Source organism: Saccoglossus kowalevskii, chromosome 4, assembly GCF_978046115.1.
Source record: "Saccoglossus kowalevskii chromosome 4, keSacKowa6.1, whole genome shotgun sequence".
Classification (NCBI taxonomy): domain Eukaryota; kingdom Metazoa; phylum Hemichordata; class Enteropneusta; family Harrimaniidae; genus Saccoglossus; species Saccoglossus kowalevskii.
The window spans coordinates 17,320,753-17,342,490 of NC_140644.1; the positions used below are offsets into that span (position 1 = coordinate 17,320,753).

Below are 21,738 nucleotides of genomic sequence, written 5' to 3' on the forward strand. Positions count from 1 at the left end.
CTGCCTCTATCGATACCGGTAACCGTAGCTTCTCATTCAGGATGTGAGGAAGCTTTCCCTCACTGTATATTTTGTTCTGGATTGCCCAAGTCTTCCTGGTACTTGCTACCTTACTAATATTGTGCAAGCCACAGTAATGCACACTGTTGCATTCGTAAATTTTTGAACATGGAAATCCATTACCGATATGGGGAAATCCATTGCTATGAAATTCATTTATTTTCAAGTGTATTCTCATGTAATTATGTGTACATGTATGTATGGAACTGGAAGCTGCTGTGTGAGTAGACAAATTACCAATAGGCCAAATTTATTCAATATTGTTTGCCATGATTGCATGATCTTACTGAAAATAGATACGTCACAGTGCTTAAAAGAAATCAACACTCACAGGTAATAATGACATTTTCAATCTCAACTGCAATACTTAGCTAAAAATAATTATCGTTCCCTAAAGCAATATACTGTAAAATGACTAATTTTCACTGAGTTTAAATTTTGCCGATTTACCTTTTCAGACATATTCAGTGGGTTTTAAATTCACATTTTTATCATTTACATAATGTGTTCTATGCTCAATTTTACATATTCACTGGGTTTTATTTAGTGCATTTTCCAGTAAGAGAAATAAGCAAAAATCAAAACCCAGTGAATAATCAACCCCTTTACAGTACTCACATACATGTATGTAAAGAATATCTTCCTGAATAATTACTAGCAACTACAACATGTTTTTGTTGAGGTGCCAAGCAAAGCTGTTTGTATGACAAAACCTGAATTGGCAACCTGCTAGAAAGAAGAGCGGCCTTTAAAAAAAGCAGGTTATTCGATGGAGTGATGATTGTTTTGTAGCTCCTCCCAACTAATCAAATGAGTTGTTTGTTGTAGGTACATTGTTGTGATTGTAATATTAACACTATTTAAAATGATGACACTATTTCCTTATAGTTTCAGGATGAGTTGGTACATTGAAAATAACCATCCCGATAATGGGAAGTATGTGACATTTCCCGAGTCGGAGGATAGGATAATCCAACGTCCAAATACGTCTGATCTCGATCCTTATACTTGTTATGAAGTATTTAAAATGCACTGGAGACAGGTACAGAGTATAATCTACAGACAGAACACTACAAGTGGCTTATTTTACCGGCCACAACTAACTGCTGATGAAGTTCAAACGGTTGTCAACTATGTTGACCAGATGATGGCATTGCTGATAGCCGAAAAGGCAGGGAATGCCAAAATGGGTCCGATCTTAGAAGCCATGCTCACTGAAAATGTCATGGAGAAGCTGTTTCTCTGGAGTAGCCGCAGCGGTCAGTTTGTGGAAGAGCTCAAATTTGAACTTTTGAAAATCTATGAGATGATTATTGGACAGTCACGACAGCGCATGTTGACGCATCAAGCAATACTGAACCCTTTGTTGAGGCTACTATTGGCTGCCTCTGATTTCTGTTCCCAGCAGGTGGAATCGCACCTAATACTGTTGCTAAACCAGCTCTGTGTCTGTTTAACACAGGACCCATCTTTGCTAGATTTTTTGTTTCATGCTAGCCCGGACGTTGGACCTGCGAAGTTCCTGATTTTTTCCTTACTGATACCCTATCTACACAGAGACGGTCCAATAGGTCAACAAGCCCGAGATGCATTGTTATTGTGTATGTCAGTTTCTTCTGGTAACGAATTGGTTGGAAGCTATATTGCCGAAAGCACAAATTTTTGTCCGGTAAGTTCATATTACATTGAACTGTGTTGTTATTGTGTTAAGAGTCCTGGTTGGGCAAGAGTTCCTTTTGTACCCCCCATCCCTAACCCTAACTCTAACACTCACTCCCAGTTACCCAATTCATTCATATATGCCCCCTCTAGATAACTATAGATGTCCTTAGGAGGGTAGGGGAAGTTTAACCGAAACTAAACAAAGCGAGGGAGTCGTCATAGCGTGTCATTGTTTACAAACTGCCGGTAGTGTATACCCATTGAGCCTTTGCGTTTTTAGCGTGTGTTGTTAACGTCGCTTGGGACTCAATTCCAGTGCATGCACAGGTGACGATGCTCCTACCTTAAAACGTGATGTTAAGCGTATGGCATGTACTGGTAAGCGTCATTTTCATTACATTGTGAAAATGATGAAGTAACACAAGCTAATACACCAGGTCTCATATGGTACCGTATTTGCCCTATTGGATTAGCAATAGCATACAGTGTTCTCACCAGATGTAAGACATGGGACATTTGCCTCATGTTTTATATTTTACTCCTAGTCTTATTTCTCTCATTAGACAAACAAAAATGTAAATACAAGTGACAATATATAAATGTAGAATAAACTAACTCTGTTTTCATATTGAATATTGATGTCATTTCACAACAGACAAATGTATTTCAGGACACTATCTCCACTATAGGGGCAACAAAATTCTTCAGTGCTTTGTATCTTGCGGATGGGTAATTTTCGCATGTCTGTCTAAACTAATAGAACAATTATGCCCAATATATTTAATTCGTGGTGAGAAAACTGACGATGCATCTTATTTCATCATTGACAAAACTCTGCAAATAAACAGCAAATACAGTTAAGTATTTATGATATTTGTAATAATAATAATAATAACTTTATTGCATCCTTAGAAGTACAAATGTTCTATTGGTTTACAGCAATAAATATATAAGTGATTAAAATAATATCAAAGTATGATAACGTAAAAAAAAAAAGAAAAAAAGAGTCAAGGTATTATATCCAAAAAAACTCATTTCTTGAAATGAATGATTTATGTAAAAATTCCCCTAAAAGTTTTATTATATTTCTGTCATTACTTTTCATTAAATATGTGAATTTTTGCAGGTTGGTAATGTATGTAAACACAATGGAGCTTGAATTAAATACATGTATATTCCTTGTTGCTTCAACATGCAAATTATCAACATAATTAGTACAATGGGCTGTAGTTTAATAATTAATAATTTTTGCAACTTGAAAAAAAAAATATTTCAGCAAACACATTCACTTTCACCAGCTGACAATAGTTATTGACCTAAATAATAAAAAAATAAAATCATTTTCATTTGTATAATTCTGCATGTGACGGCACTGTGAGTGCATGATCACATGTGTTGGTACTGCTATTTCTGGGGGTCAAAGGTTAAAATTGTTGAATCAATATATACACGTATTAATAATCTACTAGAGATGTACTTTGCGCTGTATATTAACAGTAAGGTATCTTGATTAGTATTGACACAAAGGGGATGGTCGTTGATGTAGTCGCCTGTTCTTTTTTCGTCGCATATTTTGTGGAGATTCGCACCAACTGAAGTTCAATTTTTTGGGATACTATTCCTTGCACGAGCTATTGTAGCATGGTGATTTACTCAGAGCTGTGATTCTGCCAGAAAATCCAGAGCTGCTCCTCGCTATAACAACATGGATGATCCAATGGTTTGTTTAAAATATTCAATTTTTATTGTATTTTTGAAAACGAGACATTGCAGTTTTTGAAACTGAGTGAGCAAATTTTGATTCGTAAAATTGTCATTGCTTTGAATTTTTGTGATATGATGATTCAAGGGTGATTACAATGACGAAATTTTGTCAAAATGTGAGCGTTTGTCATATAAAATGGGAAATTGTTAACTGTACAATAATTTTGTGTTTTCACCGAAACAAAAAAAAATCGTCTCTGAAGTATTTAAAGAAATTGATTATTTTCATTATAAACTGAAAAAATCAAAAGATGATTAGAATTGAGGCTTTGTGAAATTGGAAATCACAGTGAATATATAGGTTTCATTTGATTACATTTCGATGAATGGCTGCTACAGATATCCAATTATGTCTTTCTTAATAATTTATCAAAATTATTAACTTGAAAACAAGCTTGAGTGCGGTTTGTAAACTTCTGTTAAATTCTTCTGCTTGTTATTTACAATATGAACGTTGGTTCATGCCTTGGATGTTTGTGTAACAAAGTTTCGCTGAATATTTTTAGAGCAAAAATCCTGCTGGAAACCCTGTTTTTAACAAATAAGAATAGCTTCATAAAACAAATTTGTAATCAATCTTCATTCTTTGTTAAACCACTCAAGTGCAAGGCTAGTAAAAAATTCACCATGTTATACATGTATGTATGTCAAGTGGTGTGTCTGCGATATACGCCCCTTTTCTCAGGTATACACATGTATGTACATGTACTTCCTTCAAACCTGATACGAACCCTTACTGACTCAGTCGTGCATGTTCTTTTCGTACTGGTGGAACGCAATTTAAATTTGGAGGACCCATTTTCTATGGCCTAAATTTAAATAGATTTTGTCAATGTTTTGAGCAGACAGATTGTACAATAAAAAAACATTCCACAGCTTGTTGTCCCTATTATCGTATAGTAAAGTTATGACATTTTTTTTTTTCTGTGAAAATTTTTAATCGCAATGCTGAAATTTTATAAAATTTCTATGTGCTCTTGTCAGCAAGGCACATCAGTAGTATATTTCTAAGAGAAAAGGTCATGTTTATATAAATGTTTAACTGTATAGGATAGGATATTTTATTTGGAACGTACGCACAAACTATGCTTAAGTAAAGTCCAATATAAGAACATAAAATAACACAAGTAATCTAAAATAATTTTAAAATTTGAAATACAAAATTAGCTAAAATATATATATATATATATATATATATATATATACATGTGTGTATTTGGTTGACATAGTATGGCTTGTTCATGTCAGTGTTGGTGCTTGTTCACACAGGCAGAAATGAAAATCAAATGAAATTACACTGTAATTACGCTTACACTCACATAGTGTAATATCGGGAAAACAAGCAGTACATTGTAATCATTGTTCTTACTATTTCCTCCACCATGTATGCATTGCCACACTCAAGGACTACTGAAGTGCAGGACCACAGAGCTTGAACTTCATAGAGGCATCAAAGACAATTTGTTTTGTTGACCAATGAGTTTGCCTTGGTGACCTTTGATACATGTACTATTGCTATGGCCGTTTTCAAAAATGTTAGCGTTAAAAATGGGTGTCTTATCAACTCTGAATTTCAAGCCTTGCTTGCTTCAAGTGCTGTTCTGATAAGGCATCCTTGGGTAACTCAACAAGACATTTTAAATTTGAGAAAATTAAATTTGAAATCAATTACCAAACAGTGTGCCCTCTAAGACGATATGACCTGCCACTGACGCACACAGATTTGTAGTGACGCAACTTGTTGTGCAAATACACTGGCGCATCATTGACACATTGAAAAACACCCTAGTTATAGTTATGGAATTTAGTAAAATGAAATTCACATTTTATAAATGAAATAAGTGTATTAATAATTCACTAAAGCATGGCATAAAACTCATACTCAATTGATGGACTGTTATTTTATTAATTAACTATGTGTGGTAGGTCAGTGAAATTTGCCCAAAGGTTTTTTCTTTGACTCATCTATTATTGATTATAAATTAATTGTTGATTAAAATTAATTATAAATTAACAATTTAGTCAAAATACATTATTGTCATAGCAGTCTAAAATCATTTTCGGTATATATTATAATGGGTTGATAAATATAACAAGGTGAACAAGTAGTAACTAAGCATGGTGTGTAGAAATATCAATATGATCCTTGAAAAAGCACTCATCATGTCACTCTTGTGTTTCATCAGGATCTCGGGAGAGTGTGCATAACATTACTAGTGAGTGTTCTTTGTCTACAACCTCCAATGTCTACTGAAATATATGACGAACTGAACCTTTGGCAAATGTCAAAAGTTGTCATCCACTGACGATTGTGTTAAAGACAAAAAAAATGAAGAAAAATACAGAAAGATTGTAATTATTCGAATAATTACATATCTGCGATCACTACCAGTATACGTATTATCATGCAGCCATTGTATTTAAGTCGTATTTAATTTGTCCCATTGTGTGAACTCAAAATTTATGAGACTGATTCCTTAATGGGGTGGAACATAATAGGTGGGTGAAAACTTTATTGCTTTCATCACATATAACTTATGTGTGGAGCTCTCATATATTTTAAACAAGTAAAAGTTGATCCTTCTAACTACAATTGTTATTCAGTTTTTAAGGAACCAACAGTTAACAAATGAGTTGTCACATGTATATATCATCAAATTGGGGTCAGTTTAATAACGCATCATAGTTTTGAAAGAGTTGATCCAGTATACATTCTATAACCTTAGTATACATTCTATAACCTTAATTTCACTTGTGGTAACATCCTGCTAAAAGAAAAAACAGGGGCTATAATTTACATTGTATCAGACTTTTTGTGATAAATATATGTATGGCTTACATAGAATAGAATAGAATAATGCTTTATTAATTAATACTGTAAAGAAAGAGTTAACATTTCTTTTTAGGTTTTCAGATTAATAAAGTAAATAATAAAAGTACATGAAATGTACAAATTGATTTAAAAAAGAACTCAAAATTGATGAATGACAAAAATACTAAAGACAATTATTAATAATATAAGAAATATTAAAATACTGTGATATGTAAGTATATCTGTATGCATCACAGAATATGTATAAAATATAAAAGAACATGACATAAATAAAAGAATTAGTCTTGTTTATATTTAACTAAATATTTGCAGAGAGTGATAAGATGGTTTGTATTTGGTGACTGTAGTACAAGTTTAAATTGTTCTTTTTTGTTTAAGTTTTGGTAATCACTGTTAATTTCTTTAAGGATATGTACACTGAGCGTGCACGGTCACACAAATTGTGGTGTCTAACCTACATGAAGTACCGTATTTATTTTATTATTAGCACATCGGTATATAGGTATACATTAACATAATGGCTTGATCAATATAATATGACCTATTTTGAACATAGACACACCTCTGTCAAACAAAGGATGTAGGATGGGGAATTAATAAATTTACTGTCAGTCTGGCATCATTAGACATGGATCAAATGATCGCTGTGACTTACAATGTACGGTACATGTTGTTATATGTTGCTGGCCAGTACATGTATGCCCTCTATGTCGATATGATGCATCCCATAATGCCAAATAATTCTCCAGCATGTCATTGTCTCACCACGTACAATCTTGATTTCTTTACTTGAAGCTCTTTCCTCACAACAGTCAACAATTAAGCTGACCCAACTTGATTTTTGGTGGTTGCATTTTAACACAAGATCCTTACAAAATCAGTTCTATTAAACACATGTCAATCATAGCCTGGTATCTAGCCATTCAGCGAGCACTTCCCAGTACTTTCAAGAACGGTCTGGTGAACCGCTACATGAATATGTACATGTAGATGGCACAGAATTCTGTATCATCACATGCGCAGACTGACCCATACATAATGCCCTCCCACAGCCCCCTAGACTGATTCACTGGTCTATTATTCATAAATTTGTCACGATAATACTGTAAAAGGATTAATTATTTACTGGGTTTTAATTTTGCTTGTTTCGCTGACTGAAAAATGCGTTAAATTAAAACCCAGTGAATATGTAAGATTTAGCATATTATCTAAGTGATAAAACCGTGAATTTAAAACCCACTGAATATGCCTGAAATGGTAAATCAGCGAAATTTAAACCCAGCGAAAATTAGTCATTTTACAGTAGATGGCACCTAGTCTGAGGCAATTTACTATCTTATGTATATTATGTAATTGCCGATTTATTGATCCAGATAAGTCTTGAATAACTTTTTATATATATATGCATATTTATTTTAGGTGCTGGCTACTGGACTCAGTGGGCTTTATTCGGCATTACCACACAATATCCCGCACTCGCATAAGTTGACGAGAGATGACGCGAATCATATCACATCGTTAGCTGCGTTCCTCAACTCTCTAGATTTCTGTAATGCTGTCGTACAGGTACGTGTATTAAATGTGCGTCTTCTATACATGAAAGCCGACAGATTTCTTTTACGATAACATCCTTCTATACATGGAAGCCGACAGAGTTTTATTTTCGATAACAACCGTCTGTACAAAAAAGCTGACAGGTTTTTCTTTATGATAACTACCTTCAACATGTATGCATGAAAGCTGACAAAGTTTTTATCATTTACAAAATAACCCCTGATTACCACATTCCCACAATTCATTTTCAGTTACATATCGATAATAAAGTTTTGGTGTAACACATCTCATAAGAATTTCACTTTTTAGTATTTATAATAGCGAATTATACAAAATTGATAAATTTATCCAACAATTAAAGTTCATATCAGAAAAAATGATCAATAATAATAATAATAATTGCTGAAACGATAGAAACAAGTCGCATATCAGATAAACTAAATTTGTGTAATTTTTAGAAGGATTTGTTCGAATATGTTTCACAAGCACTAGTAAGTCTTACATCAGAGTAGAGTAATATTTATAGAAAATAGTGTTGACTTGTAGACATCTTAGAGTAATTTGATATTTTATCCGGTATTCTAAACATGTAAATCCTTCTCTTTTGATATAAAAAAACATTTCTTCATCCAGTGCAAATAAACAAATCCGCACATAAATCCTTTTGATCGTCACTATTGTTCCTGTCACAAATTTGATTCAATATTTCGCATTGTTTCAGAATTTTTTGTTTGCCTACAAGTGGGTCAGTGTCTGGAAAAAAATGAAATAAAAATTATGTTCCATTTTTTGGTCTTGGTAATAAAACTTGATTTTGTAACTCAGATTCTGAAATATAGGAAATAAGTATTTAACATTAGAAACCTTAAAAACATTTTTTTTTTAAATGGAAAATTACAGAAAAAGTTTCATGGCAATGTTATCCTGAAAAAAAAGTAACTGAAACTAAAGGAACTGAAAAAAATATCTGCCATCCCATTTCTATAATGAGTAAAAACGAGCCTAATTTATCAAATTGAAATACTGTTATGTCTCAACTTCTCTAGACTGATTCAAATTATTAACGTACCGGCAACATAAAATAAGATTTCTTGTTACTCACAAGTTGTTTTTAAAAATTTTGCTGATACAAAGTTTCTGTTAAAAATATTAAAAAAAAAAGCATTTCGTGATTTTTCCCATGGCATTAAGCACTACTCTAGTAGTCATTTTGATATATAATATATAAAAGAGAGGCACATAATTCAAAGATTGCGGTACTTTTTTTTCTTTCATACTTTTTAAATTGGTTTAGCTTAATTTCAAGAATTTAATTTGTTGAAAGTGTATAATGTGGTAAATTAAGAGATTTCACGATATCAGCTTGGCTTCATATATTTTCTATTTTCTATTTTCTATCTCAGGTTGCCCATCCTCGTGTATGCCGACAACTCGTAGACTATGTCTATGATGGTTTTCTGCTGCCTGTGATGGCGCCTGCCCTGCACCAGGTGAGCCTGTATTTTCGGGATCATTCATATTCAATTTTAAAATGTCAGAATAACATCCCACTAACTATGTTCCAACGCTTGTGTACGTCTTTCGTTTGTTCGCGTAATGGAGAATGTTTAGTATACACTGTGCTGCAAGAATAATAGCATGTGTCTTAGAGGGCGCTGTTTTCATAATGCATGGTGGCTTTGGGGATATATATTTGATATGAGGAATTCATTCATCACATGACTTGACTGAACACTTGCTATTGGTGGATAGCTAGCAGCAACGTTTTAACTGAATTCAGGCTGTACAGAACATAGTTCGGGAAATAATTTGCATACTTTGAACTTGGCAGCATGCGTAATTTACGGTTAACTCACTTTGCTTTGGATTTATCATTTTTATCTTTAGTTATTCCTTTGCATTTCAAGTTCATTTATTGGTAGTATAAGTGTTGCCACATGCTCCACCTAAATTTGTTAAAAGTAAAAAAAAAACAGAACGTGTATTTAAGTGCTTTATAAGTGAAATGTTGTCACACTCAGACAGGTTAGACCTAATGTACCGATTGGTCATTCAGTATCAAACAAATATCTCGATTTTGTGATATTTTTTCTAAATTTGAATGTAACATATGTAGTTGTTTGATCAATGGCATATACTAAATGTGGCACATTGCGACAGTTGCTAATGACTCTCCTGTTAAAATCATTATATGATGCTGAATTTAGAGTTCCTGGTATGTTTCCCAGTTTGGCAGCAATGGTACCCCAGCAAAATGAATTCCAATTCATTCGCATAAAACCTACATCGTCGTATTTTGAGCCTTTTCTGAAGAAGCTGCATATCATTTGTAGCAAACCAGCAATGAACGCTGGTGCAGTCCTGCATGTACGTGCTGCTTTCCTGTCAACCAAGAGAATAATAACAATATTATCTTATTTTCCATGTCCATCCCATTACATTAGTTCATATACCATATCAATGGACTGAATTCTTCATTGGTAAGCTAATATATTCTACCTTATGCCTCTGTCTCTCTCTCTATCTCATGCTCTCTCTGTGACTAACGTTAATTGGCTTGCCACTCACAGCGGCACTGCGTATGTTATTCTAATTTCTGAATTATAGTTTTTGTCTTTTGCTTTTAGTAACATTAACAGTGTTCCCCCAAGAGGTTTAAAAGCGATGTGGATTTCAGTTTCAGTATCTTCTACTAGCATTTAGATTCACTCTTTGTGGTACTGTAGCGCCCCATTGTTATACTGTTACGTCCACATGATACTGTAACGCTCGGACGATGTGGTACCGTAGCATACTCATGTGTACGTGGTACCGTAGCTCACCCATGTGGTGGTACTGTAGCCCTATATTATGCTAATATAGCTTTCTTTCACCCAACTATTTCAAACGACTTGTCGGGAGAACACTGTTACAAGGAAATTAAACCTCTATTAAATGTTAATTTAGTTAATTTGTTTGCAGTTTTTGGTGTGACTTATTTTGAAATTTTTGGTGCAGGGCTACTGTTGTATCAGTGTTCCCCTAGGCTTAACCATGGTGGTTTTACATGGTGGCTTGGTCGTAGAAATGCCATACATGGATGTTCTAGAAAAAATTATATTGATGTAAATTAATGTTAAGGATGCTATAGACTTTTTGATATATATTCTTTTTTATTGAATATTACTTCTAACCCAATAAAGGTGTTTTAGGTTCACGTTCAGCTAAGTGCCCATATCTTATAAACTGCTCTGAATTTGACTGTCTAGTCATAAAACCCAGTTTTTTGAACATTGTTTGACTTTTCCCGAATACTGGTAATCAAATTTATATCAATTCCAATCGATAATTCACTTCTGCATTGCGATACCAGAATGCCTTCAGGAATTCCTGAATTGTGTCGGTATAACACTGCATTATGATTGGTTAATAATAGGCTTGACCTACTAGGTCAAAAGACGATGTTGCATTAGTGCGTTCCCCTCATCGTCTCGGGTGCCTTGTGCCTACAGAGTTTTTATTTGACTGCTATGTGACGTCACAACTGGGGCGACTCAGCCAGTTTTTTACCGCCCCTGCTCGCAGTGCCAGAGAGATTTAGAGAAAAGATAGTGAAAGACAAGATCGATAGGTAAAAAGATGTTTAGATAATTAATTTTCTCAAATGAAAAATGTAACTGGGTGTGTTTTTAAAATAAATTCTATACGTTTTACATGAGTTTCGCTCGCATAGCAATGGAGCAATGCGATCATGTGACACTACTGCCACGTAAGAGAGTGAGTGAGTAATGTTTTATGAATGTTCTATTTAGGATTAGAGCTCTGAAATTTTCATTAAATAATTAGATACACTAGGAGGTACAGAATGTAGTAATTTTGATGAACTTTCGCCAGAAAAAGGTCTATAGCAATCTATTGTAACATAATAATTATTTCAACAAAATACAAATCAGGTTGCTTGGGTAACTTGGGAGAACACTGTATACAAGTATATAATTGTTGTTACTTTTATTTGCATATAACTCGTTGTCAGAATCATGTTTTCTTTTCAGGTTAACAACTGATTGCCATTCCATATTAATATATTCACATTATTCAGTTTTAAAAATGTGCCATATTTCATTCTCATTTAAGTTAAAATTCAAATTAAAAGTGTTTACTAACATATAATTATTAATTATTGGCTTGAATGAAAGTCAATAAACTATTAAAAATAGAACCGATATAATCATTTGTTTAAGCACTGCATTGAAAATGGCAGATTTAATTGAATGTAGGTTATTTGCATTATGCATATTAATTAAGCGACCATTGATTAATTAAGCACACATAGATTAGTGTCAGAACATGTCTAGTTGGATACAATCATGTTTATCAGGCTGATTTTTTTTCACACAATCCTTTGAGACTGTGTAACATATGGTGTTAGTGGTTTTTTAACTCGCTGAAGCTTCATTTGTGATTATGAGTTAGTTTGACAAGAATGTTCATGTTTGCAGGACAAGATTTCTATGTATCCATTAGTTTTCTTGCCATAGTTTTTTTCTATGCACATGTTGACCATGGCTCTTGATAGACGTCACACATCGCTGATTGGAATTTAAATAGAACATTGCAATGTAGCTTAGTAGTGTGAATACTCATGATTTGCATGGCTGACTCTTTTTAAGCACGGACCACACTTTGAGCTGTTCAATAAAATAAATACTGTTGAGTTCAGAATTGAAAGGGATTCTCTTTGTATGAATGTGTAAAACCATGGGAACCATATGGTCTGCCATTATTTAGGTTTCTCTCTACTGTTAAAATTTGTTTGTGAATGCAAGGTAACATCAGCACCTACAATACAGCTGTTCTTCTGTACTTTATATAGTATCTAAATGACTGTACTAAAAATTAAAGATACATTAATAAAATACTGTAAAACATTAAACTATCAATTATTCAATTTAATAATTACCAATTTTTCAATTATTTAAACTGTCATTTTTAACAAATAATCAATTATTTAAACTATAACTTATTCAATGTATCAATTATGCAAATAATCAATTATCTCAAGTATCAATTATTCAAAAAAACAATGATTGAAACTATCAACTTACGAGTTATTTAAATTATGACATTATCTAAACCATTATTTATAAATATAATGATAAAATCAATTATCAATTATTCAAATAATCAATCATCTGAACTATAATGTATCAATTATGCAAATAATTAATATTTAAAGTACCAATTATTCAAATAATCAATGATCAAAACTATCAACTAACCCTAAATTATTATAATATCTAAACTATCAGTTTTTCCAATAATCAATTATCGAAACCATCAATTATGCTAATAATAAATCAATTATCTAAAATATCTAATATAAATATAACAACTGATTTTGATATGTATTTGTTTGTAGAGGAGTAGGTCCTGGATTGTTCAGTCACCACATATCACACATGTTGTCTCTCTTCCACTGTTTGTATGCATATATCCAGAACATCAAATATCTTGCAATTAGGGAAATACTTTGCTGATTTAAAAGTGTTACCTGATATTGTAAAGAAACAACCTGATTTGATTAATTGAAAGAAAGTCTTGTATTTCTGGAGGTTGAAACCGATACATTGACGATTTGTAGCAACCAACATTCAAAACATACTTGTAATTCCTTGGTCACTTAAATACCATACTGTACCAGCATTCAGCACTGAACAGGAACTCAATGATACATGTATGGGTTTGATATATAAATACTGTGGTTTTGTGGTCGGGGGCTACTGCGATATAATTTGCAATGTCTCAAGGCGAGGTTTTATCGACATGGTTTGTTTGTTTTATGTTTCTGGTTTACACGTTTCACACCAATATAGCCCAAATCTTGTCTGCGGTGGCAGTATTGCTTGTGAACCTGTTTTGGTACAGTCAACTGCTTTTATGTAGTAAACGACACATTTAGCAAGTGAAATTTTATATTTTTACAGGTTTTCAATAAAATTAATTTCAATATTTCAGCGTATTCACTAAGTTTTAAATTTGCTAATTTGAGAATTGTTTAGTATTTTAATTAAATTCACTTGGTAACAAAATTAATTATTCACATGATTGTCTCTATTGGTCTGCCTTTTTAACTCAACTTCACTCTAATTCATTGTGCTCATATGTGTGTTCATTTCTTGTTGAAACTGATATTTGTATGGCATGAGAACTTGATGGAAATGAGACATGAACTATACCCTCCAATACCTGTTGGTACATGTCCTAGTATTGTTGAACTCAAATGGCTTCCTCTATTTCGATAATCACCACTTAGCTGTGCTATTGTGAATTAGTTTTATTATGGTCATTAAATCAGGAATTGTAATCATGTGACAAGATGTAGGCCTTTGATCAGGTGTGAAATGGGTCACAGGCCCCAGCAATCAAACAAATTCAAAAATCTATTACTACCCTAGTACTATTGTTGTTAAGAATAAGTTTTGTGAGAAGAGTGACAGTGATGTCAGTGTTTGTCAACTCAATTGTTTCCTCCAGATCAGCAGAATTTGTGGGTATTTTATGCTAATTTATTGTATCTACTACAGGCCATATAAAATATAAGTGAGCTGTTAATAAAAGTTTCAAGTTTTACATAGTTATTCTACTGTAAAACTTTTTACTTCCACTTTTTGAATATTTTGAGCAGTGAATTTGAATTCATGAATTTGCCAGTGACTCAATGAATACTATTGCTATTTCTCATGTGAATTTAATTTACTTGTACGCATTAGCGAAATTAAAAGCTAGCAAATAAGTACATGTAATGTATTTACAGTAGTGTCGCGGTAGTTTTATCGTAATGGATAAGAAACAGGATAATGGAGATTATAATTGGATAAGTTTTAGAACACTCTAGAGTACAATATTTGTACTATTAGAAGTATATATCAAATAAACACACAAATAAATCAAGAATTGTGATTATTGTATACTGGATAATTAAAAGTATGACTTATTATGACCATAAACTCTTCTCTGTTATTTGTATAAGTTTTGTCTCTGAATATCTAGAAAATGGTATTGTCAAATAAAGTAGATCCTGAAACATTCTATGTGGACTTTGAGAAAGAATCTTTTTCAATAACTATTAAAAATAATAGCTTTTATTACCAACTAGAGTTCCTACAAAGTTTGGTCTAATTTTTTTATTACACAAAATGATCAATGTTTCGATGCAGAAGTTGGCCTCGTCTGATTCTGGTTTGGATTCATTTTGTGAGTTTTGCTTCAAGTTAATGACAGTAATACTATATTTTGAGTACCGTATTTCATGTGTCTCTGAACCCGAAAACAAATTCAAATTTAAATCAACGAACAACTTTGGGATTGTTTCCTACTGTTCACAAAAAATTATGCCGGTGACAAAAGTAATTTTGATTTCAAAATGATTTTGTCAAAATGCATGCACTTGGTTTGAAAATAGAAATAAAATAAAACAAATCTTTATAGCATTACTGTTACCGGTAGTGTTGTTGAATTACAAATAATTTAAAGCTCTTATGTCGCTTTCTCTGTGTACGAAATACTGTGTTGTTATTTAATATTTAGTTTTCAAACCTCTAACTTCCAGGGGCAGAAATTAAAATATTGATATTAAAATAATTAGAGCCAGGAATTTAAAACAAGGATAGAAAGTAAATTTGTTATTTAGTGTCCGTAATCGTGCATGGACCATAATCTCATACATAATATAAGCTTACAGTACAGTTCTCTGGCCATTGGAAAATTGTCATAATGTAGTACAAAATGTCATTGTAGTGATAGTATAATTCCAGTGAGATTTCATATAATATGAGAAATACATTTGCAAACCGGTTCAAAAGTTTGTAAATTTAATTTCCTCTCTCAATTTACTGAAATTCATGGTGGCAAAAAACAGTTTTGGTTATTGTCATATTTGAATGTACACTCTCAAAGCAATCATAGCATGTCATATTTCTCCTCTCTGATACTTCGTTCAATTTGTGCTAATGTCAACCATTTGAATGTCTTACAGAATGTACAAGAGGAAGTGATAGCAGCGACGACGTACCTCGATTTATTTATTCGCTGCACTACCGAGCCATTGATGATGCGGGCATTCCTACGTTTCATCTGTAAAGGACACCACGAAGGCTCGTATATACTAGACACACTGATAAGCAGAATACACAGCGAGACTAGGGTGAGTTTATATTCCAAATGTGTGTGTTTTGCGGGTTTTCGATCATTGGACTTCTATAACTTGAATCACTACGCTGTGCTGCCGTAGATGGAGCTTTTCATCATTGAGATTAGGATGAAATGGAATTATGTTTTAGTAATTCATTTTTTTTTTCACACAGTTATGTACAGTGACTTTATCTCTGTTTTATACTTTGCTGAATTTGAACTGTGAGGATGTAGTTTTGCATTTAGTTTTAAAGTAAGTATTCTTTAATTTCCCTTCAAATTATAGCGTTTATGATTGCATATTCAAATGTTTGTGGTTATTGTGCAGCGCATGTTCGAATATTCTGATCGTCGTCCTTGTGAAGAAATTTCACACATTGGTCCACAAATGTCATGTTTGAATGGGTACATAAATAATTAATTGCATTACTCTTGTTTGAATGAGTTCGTAAAAAATTAATCACATTACACAGTGCTGTGTGATATCATTTTAAACTAACCTTTAATATTGAGTTGTGATTGTAGTGTATTTTACAAAAAATAGCACTGTTCTGACTGAGATAGGGCCTCATTGATTACATTTAAGTTTATATAATTTCTTCTCTAATATCAATCATTTTTGTTTTCTCAAAACAAATTTCTCAACAATTTCTGTTAAATTACAAATACTATCAATCATGATTTGATAATTAGTCCCCGTTCAGGCGCAGCCTGAAAAGGGGACTACTAATTCAGGTTATGTCCATAATTCCGTCTCCAACATTTTCTCAGAAATTCTACAGCAGATATCAGTGAAACTTGGCAGGTTGATGAACATGTCCCCTCCGAGTATGCACGTAATTTTTTTTCCAGATCTGAAAATCCCAAGTGGGTCTTTTTCACGATTTTATCAAAAATTGCCTCTCCCGGCAACATTGACGTTTTGTCTGCGCATGCTCAGAATAAATTAATTACTGTAAAATACTTTATTTTTGCTTGCAACATTTTTTTGCTATTTTCGCTGAAGGATTGTTTCAGTTAAAATAAAATCCAGTGAATATACCCTTTTCTTATATTTTACAGTCAACTTGTCAAAAATCAATGAAAATAAATTCAATACAAAACACCCAGAAAAAGTCTTTTCAGCGAATGATAATTCCAGCTGAAATAAAATATTTTACAGTAGATTAGATCTGTGAGTAAGGCTGCTGTTATTACGGCACGTGATTTCTCCATTGCGTGCAATTTATTATAGTACTGTTTATACATGTATTCTGTTTGGCTCAGTGGTCTCATTCACTCGTTACTAGAAGAACTAGTAACTTTATTTGATTTCAAGAACTTCAAAAAGGCGTCATAAGAGACGTGTTTGCAAAGGTAAGTTTTCCAGTTTATTGGGGTACGATTGGTGTACATTTCGTGACGTACGGACGTGAATATTATGATGATTGCCAGCTTTATATTCTTGTGAAAAACCAAAAAAAGCAAACAATTGTCTCTAATCTACGAAACTAGTTTGTGAATTGTATACCCTGTCAAATTATTGTACACGAACGATTAATTCACGAGGACATAGTTTTCAAGTACCGGTAAATCGTTTTCCGGTCTTTTGCTTGTGTAGCGATTTCCGAAATATTCACAACTCGGGGGGGGGGGGGGGGGGGGGGGGAGAATTTCCCTGTGTCGATCAATTTATTCATTATATAATAGCAGGTTGCCTATGATTATATTCGTATTTTTTATGTTGTGAGCATTGAACTGTTAGTTGCAATGAAGATTTTGGCGATCTTGTGCGATTCAACATGGCGGATGTACAGTGACAACACGTGTATGGACGGTCGGTCGAGCAGTCTGCAAAGGACCACAGTCTGTGAACGGACCGTGAAATCGCCCGTTTTTTCGGCAGTTTTTTTTTTTAATGTTTTGGATATTTCATTCACTCCTGATGCCTAAAAGAGTCTAATTTATATTTTACCGTAGTCATTGACACCTATTCAAGAGTATCATGTTTATTGTGAATAGCGTGAATGGGTAAGCTTCGTTTCGACAATGGGCTGTTATTTCTGTGAACAATGTTAAATTATTCTTTGAATGCTCAGTTTATTTTTTTGAAAACAACTAATTTTTCGATTTAAAAAAAATCATGCCGTTTTCCCCGTCAAAATCAAAGCATAAAGATCTTGCTAAACATCGGTGAATCCCCTGTTGCGTTCACCACGAGGTCACTGAGCCGTCATTAACATATTTAAATGACCACGTGTACTGAAATAACATGGCGGATATCGCATCGCATTTACATTCGATCGAAATCATTCGTTTACGATGAAACTAAGTTGAATATTACTTCCAATTCATAAAAATTCAACGAATTATTTTTTTGTGCGTATTATAATCATTACTGAATAATAATAAACAATTGCAATACTTCGAAAACAAGTAAGTTATTCACTTGCGAAACACAGAATGACCAGATTGTGCTACCGTGATCATTTGCTACCGGTACTAACAACCATGGAACTATAAACCCCTCCATGTATCAACTAAGCAATGTATTCGTGTTTGTATTTATTCAAAACTTCTTTTAGAAAATACTTTACTTTTCGTAAACTTTACTGAATTTTTGGGGGGATTCAATTCCAACATTTCGCGATGCCAAACCAAAGGCCTTTCACTCTTTGAGTGTGACACCTAAACCAGAAGTTTTATGGTGTATAAACTGGCACTAAATGAAAAAGCCGTTGAACCTTATTCAAATTTATAAGTACATGTTATTATGTATTTAATCATGAAAACTGACTAAATTAAATGTGATCTTATTTTTAATTTGAACAGAATTATGATTTATATCGGTAATGACGTTTTCATCCAATATTAATTGTGCAATTGTTAAAATGCCTACCTACACATTTATTGTTTTTGTTTCTGTTGCCCTGAAATAGACATTTGTAAAAAAAAAAAAAATTAAAAATCAGGCTTGATTCAAATTCAAAAAAAAAAGATGTAGCCATGTAGCCCCTTCCTGTTATCTGTTTCCAACTTCTTCCAGAGTAAAACTGGTGAAGCCATGTAATTGCCATACAATCATCAACTGTGGGAAAACTTATATGTTATTGAAATCTTTATTTTGTTGTCTGTGAATTAATATAATATTTGAAATGGTGTAATGGTGCAAAATATTCTCAAGCAATTGGTTTTCTGGTGGCACTACACTGTGCATTTATGCATGATCTCAGCTTTATACTAAGTGATGATGGTGGTTGAAATGGAAAACTGAATACAAAAATCCAGTAACATCTCAAACGAATTTCCGTCTGCTGTGAATGCATGTTTCGTTACATCAAATAAATAACCCAATTTTATTGAATGTATCCAAAAACATGGTACCAATGATCTGAAATTTCAGGAGTGCTCGCTGAAGGTTTATCAATCTTGCTTATTGTCTTGTTCTTTACCAATCCTGCATTTCAGTTACTAGAATTTATACTAAAAAAAAATAGTTTCTGTTTTTCTTCTAATAATTCGGCCACTCTCAAAAACAAATATTTTTCCATGGTCGAAATGCAAGAAGAATACAAAACTACTGTGATTGCATAGCGATACCTGTAGGGCCATTGTCAATTAGTTCGCCTGATCAACACAGCGTTATACATAGGGCTGATATTGAATCACAGAGAGTAAAATCTTGTGATACTAATCTCTAGAACCGCTCAGATTGGTACATATGTCTTATGAACCCACATGTGTATATCTTTAACAATACTCATTTTAAACTTTTTTTTTTTTACAGTGGTGCTGTGAACTGCTTCAATTTTGCAAGGCAATTTTTTCTGGGTTCCTACAACATGGAGTGTCAGGGACTTTATTGAAATTTCATAGAATCCTGAATATATCTAGAAGTGAAAATTAAATGGTTTACAGTATTTTATACCCATTAATAATGATGAAATGCAATAATATCACTGCACTAAAAAGACTTCAAACAATTATTGTTACTTCTCCATTGAAGGTTATGAGCAGACCAACCTTTACTGGCTTCCCTGGGCTCTCTCTGGAATTGTTTAGGTAATAGTAAATTTACTAATCAAGAAAAAAAAGTTTTAGTAAACTTTGTCTGGAAACTGCAGAGCATTTTCCCGCGACCGAGCGCAACGAGGGAGACAGAACGAGAGGGAGATGTCCCCTCTGTCGTCTGCCGAAAACAAGAACAGCATGCTGAAAATGGTGCTTGCTGGTGCAACCTGAGCTCTAATTTGTGTAATTTCATGACATCAAATTAGGCAGTCTGCTCCACAAAATGTACCATTTATGATGGTACAACAAAACATCACAACAAAATATGCAATGTAGACACCAGAACCTTTATTTGAATAACTCAGTATTAATTAAACATATTCATGATAAGCTCACATTGTTAACAGTGGGAACAATAGTCATCATTCAAAACGTCACTGCCTAGAACACAAGTCATTTTTGACATATTTGTGGTCAGCAATTCTGGCATGCTTTGTGCAGTAATCTTTAGTCAGATCCACTGGTGAATGAATTCACCTTTCCACTTTTAATGCACCACAGACAGGTCATTACTTTAGTATCTATATTATACTCTAACCATGGAAAAGTAATCTAAAGAAATAAGAAATTTGGTATATATTACCACATAAAACAATTATAAACACAATAAACAAAATAATAACTTAAGCTCAAGAATAAATACCACTGGCACTAGTAAGTACAAAATTAAGCTCTAATTATGTTTATTATCATTTCTTATAAAATATTTATCCTGCAAATAGTGGACATAAAATTTTAGAGTCACAAAAAAAAATAGTAGATTACTGCACTGGACATATTTGGGCCGTTAAATCCTGTGAATAAACTTTCACAGGGAATTTCTCTGACGCCCACAGAAAAAAAACTATACCAATCAAAGAGATGTATATTAAAATAAAGTAATCTCCCAAGCTCATCATGCAAACCCGCATGCTGACGTTTATGATGACACAAAATGACTATTTATTTTCATCGAAATTTCTGAATTAAAGTGAAAAAAGTAACTAAAGTAACTTTCGGTCTTGTAACTCGATGTCAATGCTAAGAATGTCCGGTAAGAATGCTGTATGTTTCGAACATTGTCTCACCTTCCATTATTTCTGAAATCGTGCTGCAGTACTCAACTTTCCGTTTCTTGGTGCTGTCATGGGTTTCTGGTTCTGAACACGATTTAGTGGTTTCTCCATCTCGTCGTGAAAAATACTCGTCGAGCAGTTGTCTGCTCTTTTTTGATGTAGTCTCCATTTTCAATAAATAAACAAATCACGTGTTTGATCAGGGCATCATGAAACCGTCCCATACTGAGAGTAATGTTTTATCTTGAAACACATGCCGACTAAACTACGCATGTGCGATGACACCAAAATAACTTTAGAGTGGAAAAATACATTTAATGGCAGTTCTGTGTTGATCGCGATCACCGTGTAATGATTGTTGCAATCTTAGAAGTAACGAGACATTGTTTAATTTTAAAATGGCAATCACTCAAACCGTAGTAACACACGTGATGATCACAGTGGAGTTTTGACAATTAAATGAGGGCGATTTGCAAAGGGTATTTTGTACAAAATGTGTTCGTAAATCATACTAATATATATTTATTTTGTTCGTAAATTTTGTCAAAATTTCGTAATTTACGACATTTGCGAGCGACAGCGAGAGCACAG

At 33.2% G+C, this 21,738-nt stretch overlaps 1 protein-coding gene across 1 annotated transcript in view; it reads left to right on the plus strand.

The window, feature by feature from the left end:
- The window catches only part of LOC100367406 (FHF complex subunit HOOK-interacting protein 1A-like), a 32,300-nt gene that overhangs the window by 972 nt on the left and 9,590 nt on the right, over nt 1-21,738 (plus strand). The window contains exons 2-7 of the mRNA XM_085497878.1: nt 949-1,729; nt 7,739-7,885; nt 9,277-9,363; nt 10,318-10,353; nt 15,888-16,055; nt 16,216-16,295. Of these exons, the coding sequence (XP_085354004.1) occupies nt 956-1,729; nt 7,739-7,885; nt 9,277-9,363; nt 10,318-10,353; nt 15,888-16,055; nt 16,216-16,295 (1,292 nt within the window). The 5' untranslated portion in view covers nt 949-955. The remainder of the gene's footprint in view (nt 1-948; nt 1,730-7,738; nt 7,886-9,276; nt 9,364-10,317; nt 10,354-15,887; nt 16,056-16,215; nt 16,296-21,738) is intronic.